The sequence below is a fragment of the Haliaeetus albicilla genome, chromosome 12 (genome assembly GCF_947461875.1).
Source record: "Haliaeetus albicilla chromosome 12, bHalAlb1.1, whole genome shotgun sequence".
In the NCBI taxonomy this organism is placed as follows: domain Eukaryota; kingdom Metazoa; phylum Chordata; class Aves; order Accipitriformes; family Accipitridae; genus Haliaeetus; species Haliaeetus albicilla.
The window spans coordinates 35,904,849-35,932,807 of record NC_091494.1 but is presented as its reverse complement, the minus strand read 5'-3'; the positions used below and the strand labels follow the sequence as shown (position 1 = coordinate 35,932,807).

The window sequence follows — 27,959 nt, the reverse complement described above, 5'->3', positions numbered from 1 at the left end:
CATGTCCCATAGGCACCCCCAAAACTGCTGCAGCACAAAGTATCAGTCTAAAACACAGACACAGAGAAGGGATCAGACAAACAAGAAGCTTGGCAAGCAAAATAACATCTCCTCTGCTGAGACTGTGATGCTTTCAATTATACTTTGCAAGGTTTCCCCTAGAGGCCCTCCAAATTCAAACTCTGCCAACCTCACAGAGCAGTTTACACAGTGCACAGCCCTTGCTCTCCAAAAATTTACTTACTTGTCAATGCAGATCTTCTCCACCTGAGGGACCAGCACCTGTAAAAGCCGCATGATTGTCTGCAGGGGAAGCTTTGACTTCCAAGACATCACCTGTAAGTAGGAAAGCCCACAGGGAAATCAGTGCACTGCATTAGTGTTTTTTCTACAGTTATCTCCCCTACCTCTACAACAAATGAGATTTACAAAAATCAGGAAGGTAGTGGATGAACTGAGTGCACAACAGCAATACAATAAATCCTGGAGCACTAGAATTACGAGCCACGCAATGAAACTAGCGGGGCATTGGTTTAAAACAGGTAAAACAAAATACTTCTTTGTAGACGGCAGTAAACTTCTGGAGCTTTGACCACAAGTCAAGGAAATGCTCTTCTGGGGAAGTCTCTGCAAGTGTGAGAATGGAGTGTGCATGTGGCATTTCCACCACAACTCTTTTCCTCATTATTTATTTCCTCTGTCCAAATTCCCTTACCCAGTCAGGAGTTGGGGTCCACTGTCCACTGGAGGATGCACTAGAGAGACGCCTTTGATCCCGTCGGGGATGTGATGCCTCCTATCAATAAATATTATTTTTAAAAAACAAACAAACAAACAAAAGCAAATCACACTTAAATGCAAGAAATACAACCCATTTTCTGCTGACTTTCCCTTCAGCTTTTCCAGAGCACTGCTGGGAGAGACAGCTCAGCCTGTCCCTAGAACACATCAAACCCACCAGACCTTCATTCACCAAAACCACATGCTTTGACCCAGAGAGTGGCAATATTTGATGGGGTTAAGTTGTAGGACCCTGTGGCAAGGTCGCAACTCCAGTCACCATTGCTGACACTCTGTTGGAACAATCCACAGCAGGAGAGTTAAAATGGGACTGACAAAAGACTGTTCAGCCACGCTTCTTTCTTTTAGCACAGAGGTTAAACAGCTAAAGGCCACAGCTTTTCAGACCTCTGTCTACTGGGTATCTCTGGGATTTTTGGCACCCATCCTGGAATATCTTAAAGAGTGTTTTGCCAAGGGTGGGCTCTCAACAACTCCTACCTAACAACCCCTGCCCCTTAAGAAATGACACAGTCATACCCCCAAACACAAACATCATCACTAGTCACTTTTTGGAAAGCTCTGGTCAAAAGTCCAAGACCCAATTCTCTCTTAGTATTCTTCTTGCCATCACTGTGTTTTCATTTCTCTTATAAAGAAGACATTACTAACAACCTGGCTTTCCATATTCATGATAGGAAGGAAGGAAATAACCCTTTAAAATCACTATCAATCTCTGCATGAGGTAAAAATGGAGAGGCTTTTTCCTTTTGCAATGCACCCTGACCATTCATTATTACAGCCTAGAGCTGACTTTTCTATGAAACAAATGGGAACAGCACTTCCTTCCAATAGCCATCCTGCACCTCCACACGCATGGACGCATTCACACGTCACCTTTGGAACCAGAAACAGCAGGCCTGGGGCAGAGCTGTGCTGCAATCCACTGGAATCTGACAGTGCTGTACCAGTCCTTTTCTGACTGGGGAACAGCTCCAGCCAGCTGCTGGACGCAGAGATGTAATGACCCATGATTATGTTTCATGGGCTCCTGGAAGAAGAAAACCTTTTTCTGCAAGCTCTCAGCCAAGATCTCACTTAATGACAACATAATTAATTGTGTGCTTAAGATATCTTGCTGACCATGGGCCTTCATCTGGTATCAGGGAAGGCCACAACGGGTAAGTAAAACTGGTCCTCAGATATTTGGGAATTCTGTTCATTCCAGTTTATTCAAAGCCTAAACAGCAGTATTATTTTGCTACATTTGCAGCTACAACCTTATTGTTCAGCCTGTTCAGCTTCAGTGCCGTGTCCTCATCAAGCTTCTAAAAATAAAATTCATAAAACCATAAAAAACTCAGATTTCCTTCAGATGACCCCACCTTCTTCCTCTTTCCTCCTCACTCTCCCACAGCCCTTGCCCCCTCACAGCTGCCATCCAAATGCTGGCAGCCAGCTGACACATTTAGGAGAGGTAAGATGGAATTACACTGAAATATGAAGGCTGTTGAACATTTCATGAGACACTTTTGAAATGGTTATGACTGATAAGGGGGGAACATTACAACAGATAAAGGAAGGAAATTAAATCAGTCATAAAGATGGGTATCCTAAAATTTATCCAGTATCTCTGACTAATTTATCTTAACTCAGTAGGTTGGAACCAGGTTGGAGCGCAGAAAGACGACAATGTTCAGATAGTCTGAAACACCACAATCCCTGGAGACAGGTGTGTGCTACCTGAAGAGACATGCGATAGCAGCGATGATTCTCCCCATAACATATCCCACACCCACTGCTTTTCTACCCTTCACCTCCTGTCTGCTTTTTGGCCCCCACCCCACAAACATTCAGACATGCAAATAGCATTGCTGCAGCCAGGTGGGGCAGCTAATGGGCAACTGTCTGTCTGAGACCAAAGGCCCACATGTGCACACACACAAGCAGAGAGGATCAGGACACAAGGGTAGAACATAGGAGTCTTCAGCCTGCTCCACTAGATTGCAATGCCTTTGCAAGCATCCTCCATTTGGACCCTGATTCTGCAGTACTGTCTTAGCCAAAAGCATGTCGAGAGCAAAACAGACTCAAAGATTCTTGTAGCACCACCACAGTCCACAGCCCATGATAAAATGCATCATCCCATCCCAACTCATCACCCCCTGCTCAGTTCGCTCCACACCTGGCAAGAGCTGGTGTATCAATTTGGTGATTCCAGAGAAAACTGAGAGGAAAAACTCAGAAAGTTATGCCTTTTACCATAGGGCAGCCATGCCCCCCCTGTGCAAATGGGTGCAATGAAATGGCTCGGTGGACACTGAAGGAGGAGAGGACATGCAGGACAGCCCTTGTAATACACTTCCTACAAGACAGCCTAGAGGTTTTTGATATTGGCCACAGACTGAGGAGTTAACAGAGAGCAATAAAAGAGTACTGCTCCACTGAAATTGGAAGATAGCTGGTTTATAGCTCTTGATGGGGAAGACTAGCAAATGCCAGATGGCTGACATTGCCACCAGAGCCTAGGAGGCCAGCGCAGCCTTGATTCACAGACCGCAAAACGTCTGTCTCATATACATGGCCAAGCAGACGCCACTCTGAGGGCGGCATCTCAGCCAAGCCCTCATGGGAACACACTGTTCACAACACCAGCTAGACAGAAGATTGTGGCAGAGCTCTCTATCCCAGAAAGAAGGGAGAGGAAAAAGAAGCAGCAGTCAGAGCCTCAGTTGAAAGCCTCTGGATCAGGAAAATCCCTTGGCAATTATGCAGTTTCTGCTCCATCAGTAGCTTTCAAGGTGGAAAAAGCTCACTCCTCTCCTGTCCTAGCTCTTGTGTCACTAGCACAAATGTGAAACACCCAAGATGATGCAACTGTACTTCTGAAGCACAGTGTTTTCTAGCACAGTGCACGTGTGCATATTGCCTCCAATACGATGCTTTTCTTCAGTGGGCCAACCAGACCTCTCCTTCTAAGTCCCCCATTTGAGTTCATTTCACACCCTAGACCTTCCCTACACGCCAGAGTGTCCAGCCTTACCCCGCTCCAGGGCTCCCCATCGCTCACAGCTGCGGGCAGGTTACCCTCTGGGGGAGGCTGTGAAGACTCAGGCTCCAGCGAACGCATGGTCCCATCCTCTGATACCTGTGACTTCTCTGTGAGCTTGTCAATTCCTGTGTTCAAAGGAGAAAAAGCTCAGAAACACATGTGAATTACATAAGCTTACAGGCGGGGGGTTCTTCTCTGCCCTACCATGCACAGATACCCTATGCATCTGCTGACATCTGAAATGCTCTCCTTTCAACAGGAGAAGCAAGATCTAGCCTTGATTTCATCACCCCAAAGGAGTTCGTCTCTAGGAAAATGCTCCGATGTAAGGGGAACACAAGTTCACATGGATATAGTTAAACTGAGGCAAAAGGTCAAGATTAGGACAAATGGCCATGTGGACACTAAGTGAGAGGAGAGAAACTCAAGGCAGTTTACTTCAAATTGTTTGTAATCAGCTTGGGCAAACTGATCTGAAACTCAGACTGAAAGGCAGTAGTCATTTGCAGATGTAAACTCTTAATCTTTCCCACGCCCAGTGAAAGGGTGAGTCCACATCATGTCTCACAGAGAAAACAAACCTCTTTCCTGTTACACAGGTAAACTAAAGCTGACCTGGAGTAGCCACCAAACTTGTCTTCAGCGTCCCTGGTTCAGCAGGGGCAGCAGGACGTGACCCCTCCATGGAGACCCCGTCCTGGGAGTTAGTGCGAGAAATGGGCTCAGGAGTTTTCTTCCTGCGCTGCAGACCTTTCTGGATTGACTGCGAGTCTGTGGGTAAGTTGGCCAACTGGTGAAATACATTCCGCTTGCGGATAACAGCATAGACCAAATTTGAGTTCCCTGGGAATCACAGCAACAAAATGAGCAGAGAAGTAAGACTCAAAGAGCTCTGCCAATACAGCACAGCTCACGGGGTACACAAAGCATGATTGTGGAGACCCCACAAGCTCAGAGAGCCATGCTTCTACCCACAAAGGCAATGGCACAATGACAAAAGACTAGAGCTCGATATCCTCTTATCCATTACAAAGCCGTACAGGAAATCAGTGAAATCCTTCCTAGGCTGGAAGGCTTAGAAACTGACATTCAAACAACTGAGAAGAAAAAGGACAGTTTAAACCACATATTAGCACCTATTTTGGAAGAAAAGGTTGTTAGCCAAGATTCAACATTTCTCCATCTTCAAAAGAGTTCACAAAACAAATCAGGGACATTCCATTGAGGAGAAACAGGCTTGAAATAGCAAAGCCAAAAGGCCAGAATTCTTACTGTCTACAAGGTGGCAGAGAACAGAATGAAACCATCCCTTAAAATAAAACACAAATCACAGCCACAAAGGCTGTTTTAGGATCTGGCAACCACCACTTGCAAGATTTCCATTAGGGAAGCAGAATGGCCACTCTTGATTTGCAGTTTTAAAGCAAAACATTCAATTTTGAGCAGGTTAAGTGACCTCACTCTATTATTTCCTTGAGGCAAGGTAAAAGACTGTCATGCTTTTAAGAGGGAAAACATAAGGCATTTCCTGGAAAGGTAGCAAGTGCTAGAACTTTTTTTGGATGGGGCTGTTTGGTCTTCAGCTCCTGCCAGAGCAGAACTGAGAGGCACTTTTAAGGAGATGGAGGTTGTTTTGTCCCCTCACCTACATTGCTGAGCGACATGAGCAGTCTCACAGCAGCATCCAGCCAGTCACAACTTAAGTGTTACACACTCACTTTCCCTTCTTCTTCAGCTCTACCCATCTCATCTTCTCGTCTGCAGGAGGCTGAGGTTATGCTGATAATTAGCTGCCATGTCATTTTGCTCTAACCCAGTCTGTCTGGGTCAACACTGATTACCTACTAACCGAACTTCTCAGTCCTTGCCAAGTCTCCATGTAGCTGGTTTCTACACTTCTTCCCTTCTCTCTTCTGTTTGGCCTTTCTCTGAACTTCCATCTCATGTTCAATTGGACTAAACTGGTGCAAACCCACTAAATACAGCAGTCTATCTCTTACCATCAAACTGGTACTGAATGATGTTGTTGAAAACTTCCAGCAAGAAGAAAACGAGATGGTGGTTCTGGACAGCAGAGAACAGGAACCAGGTGGTGGAAAAAGCCTCCAGGAGATGCAGTAACTTGTTAGCAGCCACCATGGAGAGAGACTTCAGGTATGGAGACACTGTGGAAGGCACACAAATGAAAACTGGAGAAAGAACCAAGGGGTATTTATCCACATAAAGACACCACTAAAAATGTTGCTTTTACCACTTCCTACCCTGTACTTCTGCAAAAGCCTCACGGAATAGCTGAGCCCAACAGGGTTCCACAGAAACATTTCCAAATATAAAAGAAGTGAAACACAGATATTGCCTAGTAAAAGCAGGAATTTCTGCTTTTAGAGGCTCTTCTGTAGTTTTACACTAGTAACATCATCTCTGGCATGCCTCCTGAAAAGCTTACACAACTGGAGCCACCTGGACACTCACTAAGCCCAAGGGAAGCCACTGCCACCGTGGGGAGGTGGCACTCCCTGCTGGAAAGGGATAGCACTGCCAACAACCTCCACCAGGCCTTCTGGCAAATGCCCTTCTGCCATCCCAGAAGGGCTCCAGGGACTCTGCTGTCCCACCCTCTGCCCCATCTGACTGAGCCCAGGCAATAACCCCGCACGCAGGTCTGATCTGCAGCTGGCACCTCCAGCAAGGACTAGAAAGGATCAGTTTCCAGCAGCAGTCACTGACACTGGTCAATGTTAGGGGGCACAAATAGGAGCACAGGGAGAGGGGAGTGAGAGCAGCCATAGCTGTCACCTCTGTGGGTTGTGGTTTCACACTGCACACAGTGCTTACCGTTCACAACGATGGTGAGCAGGCAGTCAAAGAGAGGCTGCAGCCGCTGATGCCCGCTAGTTATGATCTTGTGAAAGACCTATGGTAAGGAAAGAGTTCTTGAGCAAGATAGTACCTTACTGAAAGCACCTTCTCAACCAAAACCAGTGCCACCCTCACACTAATCGCTTCCTGACACCATTCCTTCCTAGGCAGGGCCCTGCACCCTCCACAATTACACAGGTGGGGAAGGCTGCTCTCACTGCAGACTTGCGCTCCAGGAGTACAAGCTTTCATTTACAAGGAATCCTTTGGGGATGTGATTAGGGCTCTACAACACTGCAAACAGAAACTGACTGCAAACTGTTCCAAAACGCACAGGTAGTCTGAGACAAAAATAAACCACCAGGAAGTAGGAAACATCTTCACCTCCAATGGATTTTGACTGTGAACCCTGATGATAGCTGCTTGAAATGCCATAGAACTAAGCATTTCACATTTGATTTTAGTGCAAGCTTCTAACTCAAATATTTGTCCTACTTTTCTTAACTATACCCTCAGACATGGAAAGATTCAACTGACTCACAACCAGTTCAGACATTCCCAATCTTGGCCTTCCCACCTCTAGCTGGCATGCCTGTAGAGAAGACCTGCAGCATAATGAAAATACAGAGATGATCTAAAACTAATGGAACGTAATAGCAAAACACATAGCAACAAGAACAGTTCTGGTGGGCACATTTCTTCCCACTCCTTCTAATGGGAATCTCCTTTTGGAGGTTTATCAGAAGCTGCTGAGAGATTCTTCTCTGGCAAATGAGCACTAACATGACAGGAGGGTAACCTGAGGCTGATACTGCAAAACACACAGCTGTTTTAGGCAGTATTGTGGCCCTCAGCACTACAGACTAAAAGCTGAATGAAACCTTGCAGCAACCCAAAGCTGTAGGGTTGAGCTTGGTATCACTAGTGTTCCCATTACGAGAGACGTGCTCCACACAGCTCTGGTTACTTGGGACAGAGCCAGCAATGCCGTCAGATCTCCTGCCTTCCCCTGCAATCAAGTCTGGTAGAGACCAGGCACCCATCCCACTCATGCCAGTCCCAGAGTCCTTTAGACATCAGACCAGCACCATCCAGAATCCTGTTCTTTGGGAACATCTCATGCAGATGGAATGTCATCTCATGCATATGCACCCTGCCAGACACACTACCTCAGGGTAACAGTGGGCAAAGACCCCACCAGTACTTGGATACATCCCAAACACCTTCTAGCTAGGGCTGGCAATCTAGGAAGGATGAGTATATTGAAAGAGGAAGGAAGACAATTATTTGTGGAGGTATGAAACAGGAGTTAGGAGGGACAGAAAAGAACTGCTAGAGCTATACTCACTATGATGAGCAAATCTGCATGTGTCCCTGTGAAGACAGGGATGTCCATAGGCACTCGTACAGAGTATGGCTTGTTCAGTCGAACCCCGAAGTTACGCTCCCCACTGAGAAGCAGGAGGATAAAGACCCCAATGTGCATCAAGCCCACTCGTGCTACAGAAAAAAAACCACAAACAACCAAAACCACACACATCACAGTGAGGCCAGTGGACTCCTGAAGACAGAAGGGCAGTGAGGAGAGAGGAGAAACACTATGGGACTGGAAGAAAAACTACACAGACCAGACCATTCCTGATAAGGGACATCCCACACTGAGCTCCCTCTGTTGCCAGTACCAGTGTCCTTCCCAAGCACATCTATGGGACCAGTACAATGTTAAGTCTCGGACAGATCATGCTTTTCTTCATTATGTTCTTGATGTAAACCTATCACCATAGTAGGAAAGATCTGACTTCTTTCTACTACCCAGTGATGGAGTTATGCCTGATTTACACCCAAGCCAAGAGCAGATTGCTCATTTCTCCCTCCTTATGGGATAAGCAACAGTTTTTGACATAAGGACTCAAAACAAGTTACCACATGCTAAGGACCTCCCTTCCCTGTGTTGTAGTATAGATCGTGTCCTGCTTCTAGTCTGTTACAAACATTAAAACCCAGCTAACTGAAGCATTCCACTCCATGCCTGTAGAAGGCTAGGAACATGCACGCGAGATGCTATCACATCCAAGTGGTAGGGAAGAAGCATCTTAAAAACATTATAGCTCAACTGTCAAGCACAGATCACCCCAAATATCGAAAATAACCAACTTACACTGGTCTGCTCTGGCATCATTGAGAAAATACAAGATTGGAACAAGGATGTCCAGAACATCGCTGCTCTTCAGCACAAAGAAGAGGAATTTCTGGAAGAAAGGGGAGGATTTCAGACAATCACAAGCATATTTGGTTTTCTACACCATCTGCAGGACTTGGGACAGGTAGCCTCAAGCTAATTAGTTTCTCAAGAACATTAGTGCACCAGCTCTTCAACTCCAGTGTTATTTGTAGAGTTATTATAATACCTGCTCCAGCATTTGCCTCAAGCACCAACCTTCAGGAGCTGCAGCCTCTCTCACAAGCTGTCCCTACAGCCAGACCCACCCAGCCCACGCAGCAGGGAGTAGTGCTGCTGACCAGAGTACCGCAGAGTCACTGCTAACTACCTGCTCACAACCCTTCACCAGGGCTCAGTCCAGTCAGAGCCACGCCAGGCTCCGAGCAACAGGCAAGGTGGGGCAAAGCTCAGCAAGAAGCAGATCCACACCTTGTTGAAGTCACAGAGTTTCCAGAAGAGGACAAGGAGTTCCTGATGGAATTGGATCTTCTTGGCAGAGTTTGGCAGGTAGGTCTGGACCAGCGGGTTTGATAACAAGCGGGCCACTCCTTTCAGGATGAACTGGAAATCCTGCCAACAGACCAGGAAAGAGACTGTGGTGGGCCCAAGGCTAACGTAATCAGCATGAAATCAGACAGGAAATAGTTCAGGACAGGAGCACTTTACCTCCTCTCGATGTATTCTTGAGAGGTAATTCACAAACAGATTGTCTGGTCCAGGAGGCTGTGTTGAAAGAAAATGAGTGAAATGCTTACTGGCAATAAGGTTTACTCAGGAAGTCAAAGTGTAACCACTGGCTCTGGGGGCTAATGTCTCTCATTTCAGCTTTCCTCTGAATGATCCAGTTTTAAATGCTAGGAGACAGAGCACCTCAGGGAACAGTAAAGTCAGGGGCCTTTCACTTACATGTTCCTGATTCAAGTCAGTGACCAAAACCTAGTGGTTTCGTCATCTACAGCTGTTTAGTGACCCACAGGAAAGAAGCAGGACCGGACCAGAGCTAGCAGACCGCAAGGAGAGAAGCGGTGCTGAGCTCTATGGGTCACAACATTCAATACAAGCTGGTGCAAGAGGACCACAGGGAGTTCAGGAGAGCAGCAAATACAGATCCCAGTGTCACTCACATCCACATCATCCATGGCCGTGCCAGTGGTCGTGCCATCCACTGTGGGACTTGAACTGGTGGAGCTGTCATAGTCCAAAGTGACAATCAGCACCTGGGCTGCCTCCTCCACCAGGGGCTCACGGTAGTCAGAGAAAAGCAGGTGATTGTAAGGAATCCCATAACCCACCGGGTCGTAGGCACAGACGACATTTAGGAGTGAGGTGAAGAGTGGGAGCGCGTGTCTGAAGAGGAGAAAACATTCTCAGAAGGCAGAAGCAGGAAAGCAAAAGGTGCTGCCTTGGGGAGTGTCAGGCATCTCTCTCCCCAAGAGTGTGGGGGCATGACAAAATACTAGCATCTTCTCTAACAGTGGCCCATGACTGAGCAGCCCAGAGACAAGAGATGACACTCCAGCTCCCAGCTGGATGCCTGGACTACAGCTGAGAGGGAAGGGGAGGTGAAAAAGGCCGTGCGGCCACCCAGAGAAATCCTGTGCAGCAGTGTGAAAAAGGGGGCAAAGCTCCCTAGACTCTGAAAAGACAAAACTGTCTGCCTTCAACCAGGACTGTGCTTCCCCAGATAAGCAACTGTCACTTGAGGAGCTGAAAGTCCCAGTGAGACAATGTCACTAGAGGGCAGCATTCACCCGCCACCAACACCACAAACCACCAACTGCAGTGCCATGCCACCATCCCCTCGAGGGAACAGGGTCTACAGCATGGAACGGGATCTGCCATTTCCCACAGGACAGGGATCATTCCTGCATCAGACTCCAGTGAGCACCATGTTCAGTCTCTCCTTTTGCTGTTGAGGAACAATTCTCGCTAAGCAGAGATGCTAACAGGGCATACATAAGACAGGGACAAAGAAAAAGGGCAACAGCCCCTAGATGTTGGAAGTAGCAAGTCCTACGGTTTCCTATTACCAACACACTCCATGGAAGAGATTTGAAGGTATTTCTCTCGCTGGCACCCAGTCCCCCACCCTTCACCCTCACCTGTTCTCTGTAGAGCAGAAGAACTGCACCCAGGGGTTGGCGTTGCTGCTGTCCGAGGAGGGAGGCAGATACATGGCCTCAGAGAAACAGGTCAGCAGCAGCTTAAGCAGCTCTGTCCTGAAAGAAGGGAAGAAGAAGCCAAGGCCTGGAGCCATTCAGGAGCAGGGACTGGGCACAGGAGGCACAACCACTTACCACAATAACACATAAGGAAGGCTCAGTCCCATCTAGAAAGTACTCCCCATGGAAAGCTAAGCCCATTTCATTTCATATGCAATACTGCTGTCACTGGCGCAAAGCTCAGCAGAATTGCTGCCTTATGAAAAAGACATACAGTACAGAGCTCCTAGGCATTTTCAAAGCAGCAATGTTTTGCCAGTTCCTGTTGCAGACACTCTGACTCCCATATCATACTACAAAAAGCTATTCAAAAGGTCAGCTGTTTTTTTCTTTTGTGTTGCTAGTCCTGTTAGCTCAGAAAGGAGCAAGTAGAAAGCCCCTTGGGAATCACAGATACTCAAGGAGACAAGGAGACCCCCGTCTCCCCCAGATCCCCCTCTCCTGCGCCCAGTTTCTTTCCATTCTGCTTTGTAGACCCTCTTACCTATTCAAGTCATGGATGTAGTTAGGCTGTGGAGAATGAGCGAAGCCCACTCCTGCCTCCCAGATGTACTCACAGCTGTCAATGGAGTGGATATCTTCTGCTGTGTCCTGTGGGGAGAAATAAGAGGTTGGACCACAGAAGGCAAGAGCAAGAGCTGACAGCGCTAGTGGTATCCGAGGCAGTTCAGCTGCTCTCTTTAGCAATAGCAAAGAAACAAGCAGAGAAGCGTCCAAACACTCAGACTGTGCATACTAGCCCCACGCAGGGAGCATCCCTGACAGAGGGCCTCTCATCTTCAACAGGTACTGAGCACCACGCAGAATGAGGCCATTCCTCTAGCATGCTAAGGTGCAATGCTAGCCACATCCACTGGGAAGGGTCACCCAGTGCCAAAGGATCCAAAATACATTCTGTTCTCACTACTGGATGCATCACCATCTCCTCTCCTTTCCTCCACATCTCATAAAACAGCCCAGGTCAGGGCTTTTCCCTTGCAGATCAGGAGCACCACACAGGGGTTCAGTCCTGCTCAACACCTTGGCCCTACCTCAGGGCACGTCATGTTGAGTTTACCCACATAATGGTGACTCCCTATGGCTGCACCCCAAAGGCAGGAAAAGCAGCAAATTAACCCTCAAATTGCTCAGACTTTGCAAGCAAGTGATAAAACACAGAGATGCAGGCACTGTGCATGACAGAGGGAGCCCCAGTTTCTAGCCATAATTCCAGGACTGACTTCAGTAGGAGGGCAAACAGCGAAAGAGTATGGGTCAGTCCCAGATCTCCTTTACCCATTCCCTCCCAGTTCTTAGTCCTCCTTTTTACTCAATTCTGCTTCAGCAACTATCCACCACAATCTGTACCTCTGAGGCCATACGCTGTTCTGCCATGTGCATGAGGTGGTTGTACCCATCTCTCTGCTCTGAACCTGCAGTCAGACCAGATCCAGAGAGGGAAGACAAGCCAGACAAAGACTACAGAGGACGCAGGCAGCTAACAGCATGGAACATAAAGCATTCACGATCTCATTGTCTAATTCAAGTTGCCCAGAGCCCTGGAAAACCAGGTTGGCTGCTGCCAAGGGAGAAATCACAGGTGCAGTGCGGTAGGGCTCTCCCAGGAAAAACTTTTGTCACCCCAACTTGTGCAATCCACCCAAGTAACAGCACTAGACAGCAAGTCCACCTACTTCAGCCTCACTCCCGCTTACTCTAAGCACATAGGTAGCTCTGATCCAGCCTTGCCCCTTCATCCCCAGGTGATAGATTTCAACCCTATTTCTACTACCCAGAAACCTCAAGCAAGCAATTTAGTACTCGGGCTTGTCAGGGAATTTTGCAGCCATCAAATACACAGTGGTTTAGCACATTCATTTTTAATTTACTTCATAGGTATACCAAAAAGGAGGGCTGCTCACTTTTGTTTACAGACTGGACCTACAAGAAACACCACAGAGTCATTGGCGGGGGGAGAGGGAGAGAGACGGAGGGAGGGAGGCAGATGCACCAGAATCTGTCATTAGCACACCTGGTAGGAGATCCCTGCTTCAGGGAACTCCTCTGAAGTAAAGACAATCACCATAAGGATCAGAACACATTTGTCTTTGCTGCAATGATACAAAGAGGAAGAGGAGGTGGAAAGACACAACAGAGACCATCTACTAATTCAAATCACAGCACCTGTGATCAGGCAAACAGCTGCTTCCTGCCCCGGTCTGCACCAAATTGCCAGCGAAAGGAACAAGGTGCTAAAGGTCTCTGCTTTGCTGGCAACAGCAGAAGAGCGGTTGTTTGCCAGAACCACCTTTTCCTGAGGGGCGAGCTGTAGTGCAAGGGTAAGTGCCAGCCACTCCAGCTGAGGCTCACCCAGCTGTCTCAGAACATCTGTTTTAGAAGGCACAAACACCACAAGATGAACTCGAAGTGTTGATCAATATTAGTCACTGTGGGTTCAATCTCAGCAACTCCGTATTTTCCTGCCTGCAGGTTTGCAGAAAGCTGCTGGGGTTTTCTAGGGTACCCCCCTACCATGCAGCTAATCCACCTCTATGCAGATGCTCTCATGTTTCAACTTACCACCGTGCTCCTCCGGTGGCTCTGCACAGTGAAATCAGGACAGAAGAGCAGATCTGCGACAGCAAGGAGCAAAGACTCGGCCAGTGGCCGGGCATTTTCATCGTCTTCATCTCCCTAAAAGCAAGAAACGTGGAACAGTATTGTCAGCCCAGGGTTAGCAAAATGCACATAGTAACACTAGTATAATACAGCAAGAGAAGATACACTCCAAGAACAAGCAGGGAGGCAAGAAGCTACAAAGGAACAAGAGGGAGAAACACACAAAAACTAGCCAGTAAAAGAAAGAAATTCCTCCTGAAAGGTGATGACTAAACAGGAACAAGCTCACCAAACTGAGCAGACAAAGGCCTAGAGATGTTGGGGAAACAGAAGAGTAGCACTGGACCTTGCCACATGGAGATGCTCGACTTATTGAAGACAAAAGGAAAGAGAACCATTTACAGAGAAGAGGGTTTTACAGTCATGAAGGAGGGTGATGTGGATGGTCCACAAAGACAGCAATAGGAAGAAGCCAGCCAGCAGTGATAAGGTGTAAAACCTCTCAAAGTCCTGTATGGGCTGCCCAGAACTGGAGGTGACAGAACCAGGAAAGGCTGTGTGCACCATGCAAGGGGCCACCTCAGTCTGCCGTGGCAGAGCAAGAATGACAGCAGAGAGGATTTTGCCATCTCCAGCGTTCAAAGCAATCACTCGAATCATGCATGGCTACTCTGCTGCAGCCGTTGCCATGGGAAACCTTGCCAGATACTGCCTGTCAAAGAGCATCCTGGATGGGAGGCCTTCCCCACCACACCCTGGTGCTGGAGGGAAAGGCAGGGAGCAGGAATGGCAGGAGCTTATCTATCTCAGCCAGGCCTCTGTCAGCCTGCACATGACACATGGCTCTTAAATCACAGCAGGCAGCTAATGGAGATAATAGCCTGTGTGGCTCTGACGTCTGTCTCGGTGACAGCAGGAAGACTACCATCAAACAGATCCCGGATGTAAGGAGAGGCCCAGAGAGGATGGATTGAGCCAGCACAGCAAAGATGCTTTTACTTGAGCTCGCAGTCAGAGATGAAATGACAAGCATTAGGGTACAAGGGGATTTCTTTTCCAAGAATGATCTTTGCTAACCTCACCTCGGCTGCCAGAAAAAATCCCTGCAGGCTCTGGGTACCACCACATCCAAAATGGGTGACACAAAACAAACCAATAGATCTGTACATAATACAGACTCCCTTACAGGAGGAAGGCACCCATGCCCCAGGGAGCTCTGCCATCCATCACTGCATCATGAAGCAGGTGAAAGATAATCACAGAGATATTTGCTAACGGTCCAGGCATACCACCACCTTCCCTTTCAGTTCCCAGGGAGAAATCAGCCTTCAGAGAGCAAAGCTGTTGCCCCTAGATTAGACGTGGCCCCAGCTTCTCTAACATCTCAGGGGCTTTATTTGTTATCCCCTGCCAGGCAGCTCAGCCAGCCCTACAGCTGCTTCTGCATATGGTTAAATGATGGAGCACACTGAACCACAACAGCTCCACCAACATTCAGGAGGCACAGTGCAGCAGGAGGGCTCCCAAACCCAGCACACATGCACCGGGCTGGATCACCTTGGGGTGTCCCCACCACTCTGAGGCTGAGAAACTCTCTCTTCCAGGTGCTGAACAAGGTAGAAGAACAGTTGTAACAGCAGCCTGGCTGGATTGGAGCTCTAGGCACCCTGCGAATTCCTTCCCAAAACAAGCTCCTCCATTATAAAGCCTCTCCAGAATTCCCCAGCCCCTGCAGGGATGAAAGGATGGACAACCACCACCCTCCCAATCACACAGATCACATAACACAGCAGGGCTAGCAAAGACTTCCCTTTCCACCACCCAGAACTTCCCCTTGAAGTGCCTCAGGCAAAACAGACTAGAGGTGACAGGCAGAGACAGCGCAAGGTGCAAGGTTTGTACTGTACCAACCACTGCTGATCCTTTATAACCTTCCCCAAAAACACTGCAGTACACTTAACGTTCAGGGGAAACCACACTCTTCAGTACAGCCACACTGACCTGCAGATTCAGAAACTCATAAGAGAGGGCTTTCTATGCACAGAGCAGGCATCTGCTGAGGGAGCAAGCAGGCAAGTATGTATTGCTGGCCTAACTCAACTGTGTTTTCAATACTATTTCTCCTATTTGCAGGAGATCCTGAAGTACTTTTGCCCTGCTCCTCTGAGAGACACAGAAGAGCACTATTGTGCCTGCTCTCCAGACAGAGAAATGTAGGGAAGTTCAGAGACTCCCCTGAGGTTATACATGTCACTGACAGAGCCAGAAACGGTACCTAATTCTTTAACCACTCTTGCCCAGTTGTGGGCTTCACCTATCAGGCTAGGCCCCTGGTTAAAACTGTATCAACTCAGCTCATAAGCAGGGTATTGAATCATGATGCTGAGAGCTTCTCTGACACTGTTTGCTTTAAATGTGACATTGTAAAATCAGTGGAAATGACACCCTATTTCTGTTTGACTTGAATCTTAAATCAACTTTAGCTAACGGAACAAGGTCATTTCAGTTGAAGAAAGTCATACAGCTCTTAGTACCGCTCTCATGTTCATTTTGATTCACACCTTCAGTTATACTGGAGAAGCCTTCCCTCACATACCAGTGCTCCCCTACAGCTACACACCCAAGTGAAATATTCAGATGATGCAGCAACCTGTGCCAAACAAAGCAGCTGAGGGTAAGAGGAAGAACAGCAAGAATCAAAGGAAGGAAAAGAACTTAGAAGGTGCTACCTAATTTCTGACTGAATAGAAATAACTGGAATAAAGTTGCCCCCAAATGTACATAGGGTCTCCTCGCTGCAGCCTCCCCTTCACCCTCCAGAAAGCAGAGTAAGTGCCAAGAGACAGACCCCTCCTCGGCCAGCCCCAGGGACAGTTGACCAGAAGAAACCTCTCCAGTCTGGGTCCTCAAAGATGTAAGGCAGAATTCGGGTGAGGAGCCGGCAGCAGTTCAAGACGATTTGCCTCTCCTTCTCCGTGTGGCAGCCGCTCTCTGCTCCCTGCACCAGCTTCTCCACAGCCTGAAGGAAACAAAATCGGGGCAGGTAGCATTAGCCTCAACACAAGTTAGCAAGAGTTGGGCAGGTCTGTCCTGCTGGTGACACCCTCACATAGCTATAAGCAGTTCTTGGAGCCCATTTTCTCCGAGTTCAATGGTACAGGTGCTGTTGCTGTTTGAAACACTGCAGAAATAGGGTTCATGATCTTAAACAGACCTTCTTGAATATCTACTGTCCCACTGCTAGATACCTCACATGCCAGGGCTAATCCACACAGTCCACGTGTCATGCCATGTGAGACAGCCAGCCAGAGCACCAGAAGGCTCCTTCCAGCACTGCTCCATGACACCACACTGCAAAGAGCAGATCAGCTTAATCAGCCGCATCAAGTACATAAGACACAGGCAGAACCAAGGCAGCAGTGCTGTGCTGCATGGTGCGAGGCAGCAGAAGATTGCACAGAAACACACAAACTGACAGATCCGCATGTGCTGTTTACAGCAGGGACCTCTCCTGACCCAAGAGGTGTGAGCTAAGCTGCTACCTGTGACCATTAAGTGTACGGATACAGCCTCCAACAGAGTCTGTCAAGGTCCTGCTGCAAAGGAGGGTGTTTGTCCACGTTTCCCCCACTGACCCTGTGAACAGGACTGCTGCTCTGGAAAGAGCTTCTGGGCTGAGTCTCCACAGTCCATTCAATCACTGCTGCAACTGCCAATGCAGACAGTCACTGGGTTTTTCAGAATAGGATGTGGGTCTTGCCAGCCAGCAACCACAGCCCCAGGAGGCAGTGGCAGGAGGTTTTACCCACAGATAGAAAAAGGCAGCTCCTTCCCCCAGCAGCTGCACCCACTTGCTCTTACTCCTTGATCCCAAGGGGAAACAGAGGGGGAATGAAAGCCAAAACATATACCAAGGATTCACCTTGCTGCTTTTTAATTCATGAGGTCATGTGTCCCTGCTTATTTTCATAGCAGACTGTCTGGGTCGCTGACTCTGCTAGCTTGCGTCATTGCCTTAATGGGTATTTAAATGCTGTTTGCATAGTCTCATTCTGTCCACACACTACTCTGTGACTGAGCTTACTATTTTTTCAGGCACGTTTATGACTCTGTACAGTCTGAGTCTCTAGCCATGACTGCAAATGACATTTCAGCCACACTGTTGTGCTCTCCACGAACACGCAGCATTGCCAAGTCCAGTGGCACATGGCACAGGTCAGGGCCCTCAGCCTGGCAAAAGCACTGCAGAAGTCTGCAGGCTCCTCTGACTCTGATATCCCAAGATCTAGGGCTCCTGGATAAACAGCCCTGCAGTCATCAGGTCTTCCAGCACATCTGTTTCCAGTAAGGAGAACAGCCCATATTTTAGTCTTGGTTTGGGGGGAAAGAGAACACAGAGTCAAAGGCAGTACAGTAGTCAGTACAGGTCTCCTAGGCCCTTTTCGATTCCCAAGCTGCTGACTGCCAGAAGCCAGGAGATGGCACTAGGGAAGAACCATTCCATTTTTCCTCATTTTTGTATTTTCTCAAGTATCCACTACAGGCATCTGTCTGAGGCACGATTCCCAGTCAGAGGTACCTTCAGTATGATTCAGTAGGTCTCATCCACATTTTGTAGAGCAGGAAAGAAAAACAGGACAGCAACAACCATTTAAAACTGGGAAAATACCATTCCAAATGTTTCCAATGCTACAAATTCAAGGTTAATCAGGAGAATTATTAACACCTGCACTTTCCCAGGCAGAATAAGTCTCAGGCTGTTGCTCACCAGCTTGACAGTTTGCCAAACCTAGCAGGGTAGGAAACGTGAGTCAATGTCCCTTGTGCTCCACACAAGGATGCGGCAACGCCAGAAGCAGTACTAGGGATGTTCTGATATTACAGCAGAAGGAAGAAAAGCCTTAAGATCTCTCTTGAACTTCATCCAGGCACTTATACAGTGACAATCTCCACATCCCTCTGGGTTCTACCAGCTTGAAGCCAGACTGATGCATGGTGAGGAGCAACTAGATGCAGACAAGGAATCAGATGTACCAGCCTCACCACAAATATGCAGCCTTGGTACAAAGTCCCCTAAGCAGGAAGCAGTTTATACAGCAGGCAAGACCCAAGAGGGCAGAGTGAAACACAGGAAGGGGACAAGCAGAAAAAGGCTCCAAAGTGAGCAAATGCCAGCCGTGGTCTGTGCTAAACCAAGAGAGGAAGAGCTGAGAGTTACCAACACAAGAAGACAGGGACAAGCAAGCACATCATGTGGTGCAAGGAAATAATATGGTACCTTTCTCACCTTGGAAGTCATAGGGCTATTGATCCAGGGACACTCCCCTGCTAGCACAGCACCAAGGAATAAGACAGCACCAACCTTACCTTATAACACAAAGTCGCCAAGTTTGAAGGCGATTCTTCTCTCACTGCTCGGATCTCTGCAGCTGGTACAAGGGCAAAGACATCCTGCACTGAAGTGGCTGTGTCTGCCCAGAACTGGTCCCAAAAGGCATCATCCGTTGCCTCCACAGGCTGTGGAAGAAACAAACATGGTTACAGATGCAGAACTACCATTCTATGAAGTTCAAACATCAGCGATTATGCCTGGCTTGGGGATGGGACCAGGCAGAGAAGAGGTTCAATAAAACATACTGGCACTGGTTTTGTACCTCAACCTCTTTATCAGGTCTTTAGCCAATTTGATCCCCCAAACAGAGCATTCCCTCAGCAAGTGGGTGATCAGCAAGACCAACTGCATTAGACTGGGACTCTCCAAGTCTTTCATGGAGTCACAACATACATGAGGCCTCCCGCTTGTCTGCGACCTGGGGCATGTATTACAAGGTCTTTACCAGCATGCGTGGGCCAGGCTACCATCATGCATTCTGTCACCTTCAGAGTAAGCCAAGGATGCCCTGAGCATGCACTGGAATTACTTCTACTGTAACCAAAGTCTCAAGGAAGCAATCAGGGACATCTCACAGTAGGGCATGAACGGACCCACAGAACTGACAGACCCACCTCAAAGCACTTACGGATGCAATGGAATCGATCTTTCTGAATCAAATATTTATAGGGAAGTGGACTCAGTGCAGCTGGTCACTGCCAAGGCTTTGTTCTTAAAAAGCACTAAGTGTGCAATTCAAAGAGGAAGATGGAAGGAGGAGACTGATATACCAAAAAAAGCAATCCATTTCAGACCCATGGTCTGAGAAGCCCACTCCCCCTACATGCGTGGGAACACACCTCTTCCCATTACCTTTTCTGGCTCTGCAGGTGCAGACAACCTCCTCTTTTTACCAGCACTGTTGTCCCCTTTCCACAGTGAGAGGGTAAGTATTCTCCTCAAGCCCACCCTGAAACCCCACTGCTAGGGATGCTGGCCATAAGGACGGTCTGTTTGCCAGGCTGCAGCTGGAAAGACAGCTCTGTACAGCTGGCCGCAGAGTCCCAATGTTAAATCCCCCCAGCTTCTTCGTGACAGCATGGCATCTACTTAGAAATCAAAATAATGATGCCAACCTGGGTGTCAGGTTATATGCGGCTGAACAAAGCGGACTGGACCTTACTTTGCCCTTTATGGCTTTGTAGAGCCAGAGAGCAGCGCTGGCCATTCAAGGTGAAGCAGAGGCCCAGACAAACAGGACCAGAGGTGACTCCAACCCTGCAGAAGTGCGATGATGACCTGCCACTCCCCAGAAGGTGAAAATGCCAGCACTGTTTGCTGAACAAGAAGGCATCTCGATTACACAACATCTCAGGCATCCAAAGCCTGGGAGCTCTGAATAATCAGGAAAGACTTAACTTTTCAGCCAGCCTAAAACTGAGCACAGCTCTTCCCATCTAAATACTAATACTTGCCAAGAGATAGGCATCACCCAAACAAGTCTGGGAGTGCTCACTCAGCCCAAGGGTCCAGCTACAGGGGTGGGATAAATACATGTCTATTTATGCCAAGCAGTGTGAAACAGATGGATCTACAACTTCAGACAGAAGAGGAAAATGGAAGCTTTTCCAGAGGAGTTTCCCCAGCCATGCCAAGGCACGGTGGCATGCTCAGCAGGTCAGAAGAGCCATCCGCCTGAGCAACCCCAGCCCTTGGCTTGGGATGAAGGGAGCCTCCTACCTGCAATGTGCACCAGCTCTAAAGCAAACAGCAGCTCTCGCTAACTGAGATAATCAGCACCGTGGGCGGGTCTACCATGTCAGATGGGAAAGGGGCAAAAATATGAATGTGTGTTTAACTTAATTCCTGCCCACTCCCAGCTTTGCTGTAGTAGGCAGAAAGCTTGCCCAGCTCTATGCTGTTTCTAAATGGAGCTAAGACGCGACTCCAGGGAGAACAGCTCATTCACAGCTCTGACATGGAGAAGTGCTGCACTTCCCCCTTTGCTATCACCTCCTGAATTAACAGCCACAGTCTGGGAACAGGTGATGTGTCACTACCACCCAAAGGCCAAAAAGTGAGAGGGGCAGGGAGGCAGGCTGGCTGCCCCCAAACTGGTATAGCAGGTTACTGCCCTGCAGCAATCTGCCTTAACGCTCCAGTGCCGTAGAGGCTGATTATTGCTTGTCCTGGTCCTTCCAGCCATGCAGTGAATCAGCCCAAGTGACTCTCCAGCCTTTAAAAACAAAATCAGAAAAAAGTCCACAGGTGTTTAAGCAACTTCTTAAACTCTGCTCTAGTGCTGAAACCCTCTTCATTTTATCACCTGGCCACCAAAGCAAGTTCCCACCAAACCTCTTCCCAACGGAAGAACAACTTTTTCCAAATGATTCAACACCACAGCTCAGAGGGGATCTGTAGGAACAGGCAAGTGTTTACAGCCTGACTTTCAGCATCCTGAGTGTGCAAAGGAGCTGCGCTCTTTGTAACCTGGGCATGAAATGCTTAAATGGAAGCAAAACTATTTTGCAAATCTAATCCCTACTTACACTCCTCAAAAAGAGCCAAGTATTTGGAAATCTGATATATGTAATGCTTGAAACATCCTACACATCCTACACCCCCTTTCAAACCATGTACCACAACCGCATGTATAATTGCCACATGTACTGACTGGCTGCCTGCCACAGCCACTCCCACTGACAACAGTGAGCAGCAATTGCTGCTAATTGAAGATCATGCATAAATAATGGCTTCACTCTCATCTAGAGGGGAAGCAGAAAACCATTTCCCTCCAGTAGACACAGATCCCTTTACCTCCCACTAGCCTGAGGCCTCCTCAGAGGTTGAACACAGCCACTGTTTTACAGGTGGTAACACAACAGCTAAGACAGATTGAAGAACACGGTCTCCGACTAAAATTACATGCAGTTAGAGAAGCATAGCAGCAATTACCCAAACTGCAATGTCGGATGCTGCAGCCACATTAATGTCACGGCTGCCATCTTGGCAAGCAGATTACACTAAAACACCATTTCTTTCATTTTTAATAGCTACAGCAAGTCAGCTCCTCATCAACAGATGGTATCCCATGTACAACCCTGGGACACGGATTCAGTACTGAGTCACTCACATCCCGCAGCCCCCCCTGTTTTAATTAACAGTCTGGCATCATGAAGCTACTCGATCCACATAATATTCATCTCCTTGATAGAACATTACTGGATGTTTTTAAGCTGATTGTATTCTGCACACAGCATCTCTGGGGATCTAAATATCCATTTCCTCATGCTGAGCTCACCCAACAGCCTGTATCTAGCTCACAGAGAAGGGAAATACAGAGACCTAGAACAGTCTCGCTCACCAGCCACAGATATCTTCATTTGGAAATGTCAAGATTTAGTTAGAAGTATTGGTACTGCACATGCTGCAGTAACAAATCCCACAGCACCGCAGCTAACTTTGACAGTGCTTCAACCAGAAGAGCTTCCGAGGAGTTGAATCCTCAGCCAGCCATGCTGTGAGGTGGAGGGACTTCGGATCCTCCAGATGAGCACAGATCTGTCTTCTTTTGGGGAGGGAGCTGCAACAGTTAAGAAAGAGCCTGATGTTCCTCCAGCAAGTGCAGACAACCAGCTCTGCACCAGCAGTGCAATGAGAATAAGAACTTCATCATTGCCAGAAGAATTGAGGGATCAGTAGCTCAACTCTACTCTGGAAAAACAACCAGCACATCTGGAGAGCAAAGGAAGTTCTTGACACCCCACGCATCCCACTGCAGAGGCTGCTGAAGTTACAGAGCTAACTGGCAGAGAGAGACTCTGCTGCCTGAACCAAGATCTTGACACCAAAAGGATGAGATGACTGTAGCGCAGAGTGGTTGCTGAGAATTCAATGGGCAGAGCCAAGGTGATGTCACATCTCAGAGTGGGCAAGGAGGGAGACTTTTGCTTTCAGTTAATCTGGGCAAGGTGTAAAGACCTCCCACCTGCAGGCTGGCCACACAAAGGTGGAACCTGTGCTACTGGACACCTCCAGCCTTTATTTCCCAAGAGTTATAAATGTTGAGTTTCAGGTTCTTTAAAGCACACCCCACACACGCTGTAGGAGTCAGAAAAGGAAGACGCTCAGTTTGCAAGCATCTTGCCAGTTACTGAATGGAGAATCACAGCCCTGAACAGGCAATCCCCAGGCAAACAAGATACGTCAGAGGAAACAGGAAAACAGAGTGGAGCTGACCATGTCCTATAAACAGGAAAAGGTCCCAAGGCACAGCCTCCCCCCATTCCTTACTGTCCTCAGTCTGACGCTAGCACCACCTTCGCTTTCTCTTTCCCAACCAAGAGCTCTCTGCACTTACACCTTTACATCGAAAGCTCATTCCCCACAATTCCTGGAACAGGACCCAACCAGAGGGCTGTCCTTAAACCAGTTCTAAGGTTGCTACAAATTGCCAGTGGAGAACCAAGGGGGCAAGCAGCCGCTAGTCTTGCTCACTGTATTCTCCTTTTGCTTCTTGCTAACATGCCAACTGAGCATCCCACCAGCCAAGGTAGTGAGGCATTTGGGGCAGGGACTCTCCTTTCTCTGGGACTCGACAGCAGAGTAGGGCCCTAGCCCCTGACCAGGGTTTATAGCCAGTACTACGCAAGCTCAGATAATATTTAACAGCAGCGTGCTCCTTTCCACCCCAAATGAGGCAAAACTGCAGAGTGTAATGACCACAGACCCATTCATGCAGCACTTGATTAAGCTCTAGGAGATCAGGCAACCCTGCAGGGCCAGCAGATTAGTTTGAGGCAATTCACACACCTTTGTACCATCTGTTCGTGAGCCACTGTGCAAAAGGAAAGTCTGGGGACAGATTTATTCAAAATGTTAATAACTAGCAAGATTTCATCTCTGCTGCCAAGGACAGCAGCTCCACACATATTTCAGAGTAATAGGATCTTTGTGATCAGCAGTGCAGAATCAAGGAGAGGCTCCACATGAGTGTCACCAGTTGTCTGCTCCCACAGCAGAGAGTGTTGCAAAGGAAAATGGAAAATGGGATTTGTGGAAGTCGCAGTGAAAGCCTAGGACAAAAGTCAGCTGCGTGAAGTGTTAGTTACAGCTTTGCTTTTAAGACAACAACTTTGCTTTTGATCAACCTGAGACACTTGGACACTTGAGTCAAGCTTGAATACTATCAGAAATAGGCTACCAGAAACAGACCTCTCTCCAAGCACAAGATGTACTTTTACCAGACTCAAATTGACAGCCTGTTGTACTACTGCATTTCCACATCAGGGAAAAAGAAAGGACTGGAGTTTGTCTCTCATATTTGATCCTCCCTGTCTCTTTAAAAGCAGAGGCATAGCTAGCATTAAAATCTAACAAGCTGGTTCACAAGATCAAAATTTCTTATCTTCCAGTCGGTTGCTTGCAGGAACCATTTAATCGCTAACTGACTGAGAAAAGAAACCATGTTCCCCCAGCAGTTAAGACTCACAGCTTCAGTTCCCTGCTCTGCCACTGACTAGTTGTCATAGTTGCAGTTTATGTTTCCCTTCACCTGTTAAGTAGACAGCATTTTGATGGGCAGTTTGGGAGGGCTCACACATTCTCCATGATAAAGCACACCTGTTTTATTACTAAAAGGGTGGGCTTTATGAATCTAAAGGTATACAGTGTAATGTAATGTATATGTATCATATAAAAATCCTAAAGCCCATTTCTCCATATGTGATTATAAATACACATCTGTAGCATAAGCTAATTCCTTCCTTCTGGTACTACTGTCCTTTTTTAATCACTAAAATAATTCTGAAGTGATTGACTTACACGTTCAGAGTTCCTCTTTGGCAATTAATTAAAAAAAAAAATCAATTAAGTGAATTTCATTTGTGTCCAGACTTGGTTCAACTTTTAAGTTCTGGGCTCCATGTGTGCTACAAGCATTCAAGTGTTATGTTCGGTGAACAGTGCTTTCTGCTCAACCTCTTCCTTCCATCAGAGCCTTAGGAAACACCACATAAGTGCATTACTAAGCTCACGGTTTCATGTTACCAATGATTTGACAAAAATCTAATGTCAAAAGAGAAGGCTGCAAAAAAGGAGACATGCTGCTGAAGAAGCAAAATGTATTTTGAGCTAACAGTGTTGAAGGATTTGACTCTGTCCGTTATTGCAGCCTGGTTTTGAATCCAGGGTCTCATGGACTAGGAGGTTGCACGGAGGTTGCTTCTGGTACAAGCTCAGAAGACTCCAGGAGAGTCCAGTCACGCATTCTGCACAAGCAAATAGCAGTGCCCTTCTACAGTATGTAAATATGGGAGCGCCAACACCCCACCCTTTTTCCACATGGCAGTTAGTCTCACCTAGACCGCAAAGAAGTGAAATGAATCCAGCCAAGAATGAAGATTTTTCTCCTTCCTTTATTCGGGGCCCCAGTGAACCTTCTTTCATTACACACATCGATAAACCGGGGGAGGAAAGCACTCTTCTTGGCTGGCAATACGAAGGATTGCCTCATACAGGATTTTCTTTGTGAATAGCAGACTGAGAAGATCTCTGTAGGCTTGATTTCCACCCCCCTGCCAATCTCACTTGATAAGCATGTTTCCCAGTAGAGGAAGGACAGTCCAAAGCTGAAGGCATTCTGAACTATTTAGCATCTGGATGAGACTTTGGAAGAATCCCTTAAAACATTAATTCATCCACTTCTTTTTTTTGCCTAGGGATGTTGTGGAACATCCACAATTGGAGGTTTTTAAGAACATGTTCAAAAAAGCCATTCCTGAGCAATGCGGATAGAAGTGATACTGCTTTAGAAAGTATAAACACAGTTTCTCAAAGTCTCTTCCAGCCTTACTATCCGTGATTCATTCCCCAGTCCTAGTCTTCATCTCTTGAGTTTTTACAAATTTTCTCATATTACCCTTTATATTCATACCCTTTTCTTCTGAATTCATCCCCCATCATTAAGTATTTTTCTGCCATAACCTCCAAGTTTTCTTAGCAGCTGTTATTCCTTCACCACCAAAGGTGGATCATAACAGCAATTCTCCATTGTAGCTCAGAAGAACCTGAGACATGATTGCTCAATAGAGCAAAATCCCTCTGCTCCTTAGACAGAAGGACAGTCTACTAATTTTCTGCCAGTGTGCTGCTGCTACCAGGTTCTCAACTTAAGAACTAAGCTAGCTCCCAGGACACGTGCAACATCTGCTAGACCTCTAGGCAACCATGCTCCCTATACACGGTCCTGACTTCCTTTCACTTAATTCCTTCTCCTCTACAGCCTGCAGAAATAAAGCATAATTTCACAGCTAACAGATAGAAGCTGCTTCTGCTGCAAAAAGCTCTCCCAACATCATGGTTGGCCAACAGCCCTTTCAATTGGCTATGACTCAAAACCAGGGCAAGGTTCTCCACCAATTATTCAGGAAAAAAAAAAAGATACAGAAAAGAGGGCATTGGCAAACCTTGTGATGATGCAAACCTGCAGCTGAATACATTAGGAGCTGTGGACATCCCTTACGACAGCAGCATCTCGGTCTCCTACCACACGATGCCGTTTAGCAAAGCAAAAGATGTCAGCGGCGGTGAGCGTGGTGACACAGGCATGGCCCTGCCAGACCTGACGGCAGTCCCCACAAACCGGCTGCTGCCCCGAGGCAGAGCGCGGCCTTATGGCGTTACTCGTGCCTCTCCATAGATCAGCGACACGGCAGATAGGACCAGCTTGCCCAGACCCCCCGTGGGCTCCCCAACCTTATGGCAAGGCCTCACTGCGAAAGCCTGGACCAGAGCCAGCCTTGGCTAAAGCCCCCGGCGGTGTTGTCACCTCTGCCCTCCCTGCTCACCAGGGTCGGGCTGCGTGGACTGCGGCCCGGCCGCCCCCTTCCCTCAGCCCCGGGGGGGGGGGGGGGTCTCGGGGCAGGGCCGGGGGAGAAGGGCCTGTCAGCCCGCCCCGGCTGCCTCCGAGCGTCCCCGGCCACCTCACAGCCGGGGGAGGCCGCGCCTCAGGGCGGGCGGCTCCCGACATGGCGGCCCCCCTCCCCTCACCTCACCCACCTCCCGACATGGCGGCCCCCCTCCCCTCCACCTCCCCCACCGCCCGACATGGCGGCCCTCACCTGAGTCTTGGTGGTGAGCTGGATCACCGCCTTCCTGAAGTTGAGCTTGGAGTCGGCGCTGCCCATGGTGCGGCCCGGCTCGGCGGGGCTGCGGCCTGCCACGGGCAGGGCCGTCCCTCACGCCGCCGATCCCGCCTCCCTTCCTCGGGCCGCCGCTGCCGCCATCCCCGTTCCCCGCGCCGGCGGCTCTCCCTGCCTCCCTCCCTCCTGTCAAACCCGGCCTCGCAGGTGCCGGCCCTCCCTCCCCTCCTCCCGCATCCCTTCCTCCGCCCACGGCCGCGGCTGCTCCTCCCTCGCCGGCCCCGCCGCCGCCTTCCTTCCCCCTCCTTTCCCACCTCCGTCTGCCAGCCCTTCCCCGCTTCACCCCTTCCCTCCCTCCATCCCCTCTCCGCCCGCACTTCGCTCCCCGTGGCCGTGCTCCCCCTGCACCCTCCCCTCGCTGTGAGGACCCACAGCGGAGCACGGCTTTCCTCATTTCGCCCTCCTCCTCCAGCCCTTCCTCGCTCTCCCCTCTGGCCTAGCCTCCCTCCGCCGTCTCTGCCCCTCACAGCCCCCTTCTCCTTTTCTTCCCTCCTTCTTTCTTTGCCTTCTCACCCCCATCTTGCCCCCTTCTCCCTCCTCTCTGCCCGCAGCCTTTGTCCCCGAAGCCCCTTTGCTCGGCTGCTCTGGGGCACAAGCCCCACGACAGCTCTGTCTGGCCACCGCTGGAGAGCCCGGCCATTCTCAGCAGCCTGAC

The 27,959-nt window shown here is 48.5% G+C and overlaps 1 protein-coding gene across 1 annotated transcript in view; it reads right to left on the bottom strand.

The window, feature by feature from the left end:
* The window catches only part of HID1 (HID1 domain containing), a 30,309-nt gene extending 2,844 nt beyond the window's left edge, over positions 1–27,465 (bottom strand). Inside the window, exons 1-17 of the mRNA XM_069799110.1 lie at positions 27,224–27,465; positions 19,100–19,249; positions 16,581–16,751; positions 13,694–13,807; positions 11,619–11,725; positions 11,015–11,131; positions 10,037–10,259; positions 9,579–9,635; positions 9,342–9,482; positions 8,850–8,940; positions 8,040–8,191; positions 6,668–6,746; positions 5,833–5,997; positions 4,448–4,675; positions 3,824–3,957; positions 716–796; positions 245–336 (exon numbers count right to left, since the gene is read on the bottom strand). Coding sequence (XP_069655211.1) covers positions 245–336; positions 716–796; positions 3,824–3,957; positions 4,448–4,675; positions 5,833–5,997; positions 6,668–6,746; positions 8,040–8,191; positions 8,850–8,940; positions 9,342–9,482; positions 9,579–9,635; positions 10,037–10,259; positions 11,015–11,131; positions 11,619–11,725; positions 13,694–13,807; positions 16,581–16,751; positions 19,100–19,249; positions 27,224–27,289 — 2,168 coding nt within the window. The 5' untranslated portion in view covers positions 27,290–27,465. The remainder of the gene's footprint in view (positions 1–244; positions 337–715; positions 797–3,823; positions 3,958–4,447; positions 4,676–5,832; positions 5,998–6,667; positions 6,747–8,039; positions 8,192–8,849; positions 8,941–9,341; positions 9,483–9,578; positions 9,636–10,036; positions 10,260–11,014; positions 11,132–11,618; positions 11,726–13,693; positions 13,808–16,580; positions 16,752–19,099; positions 19,250–27,223) is intronic.
* Positions 27,466–27,959: the final 494 nt, after the last annotated feature.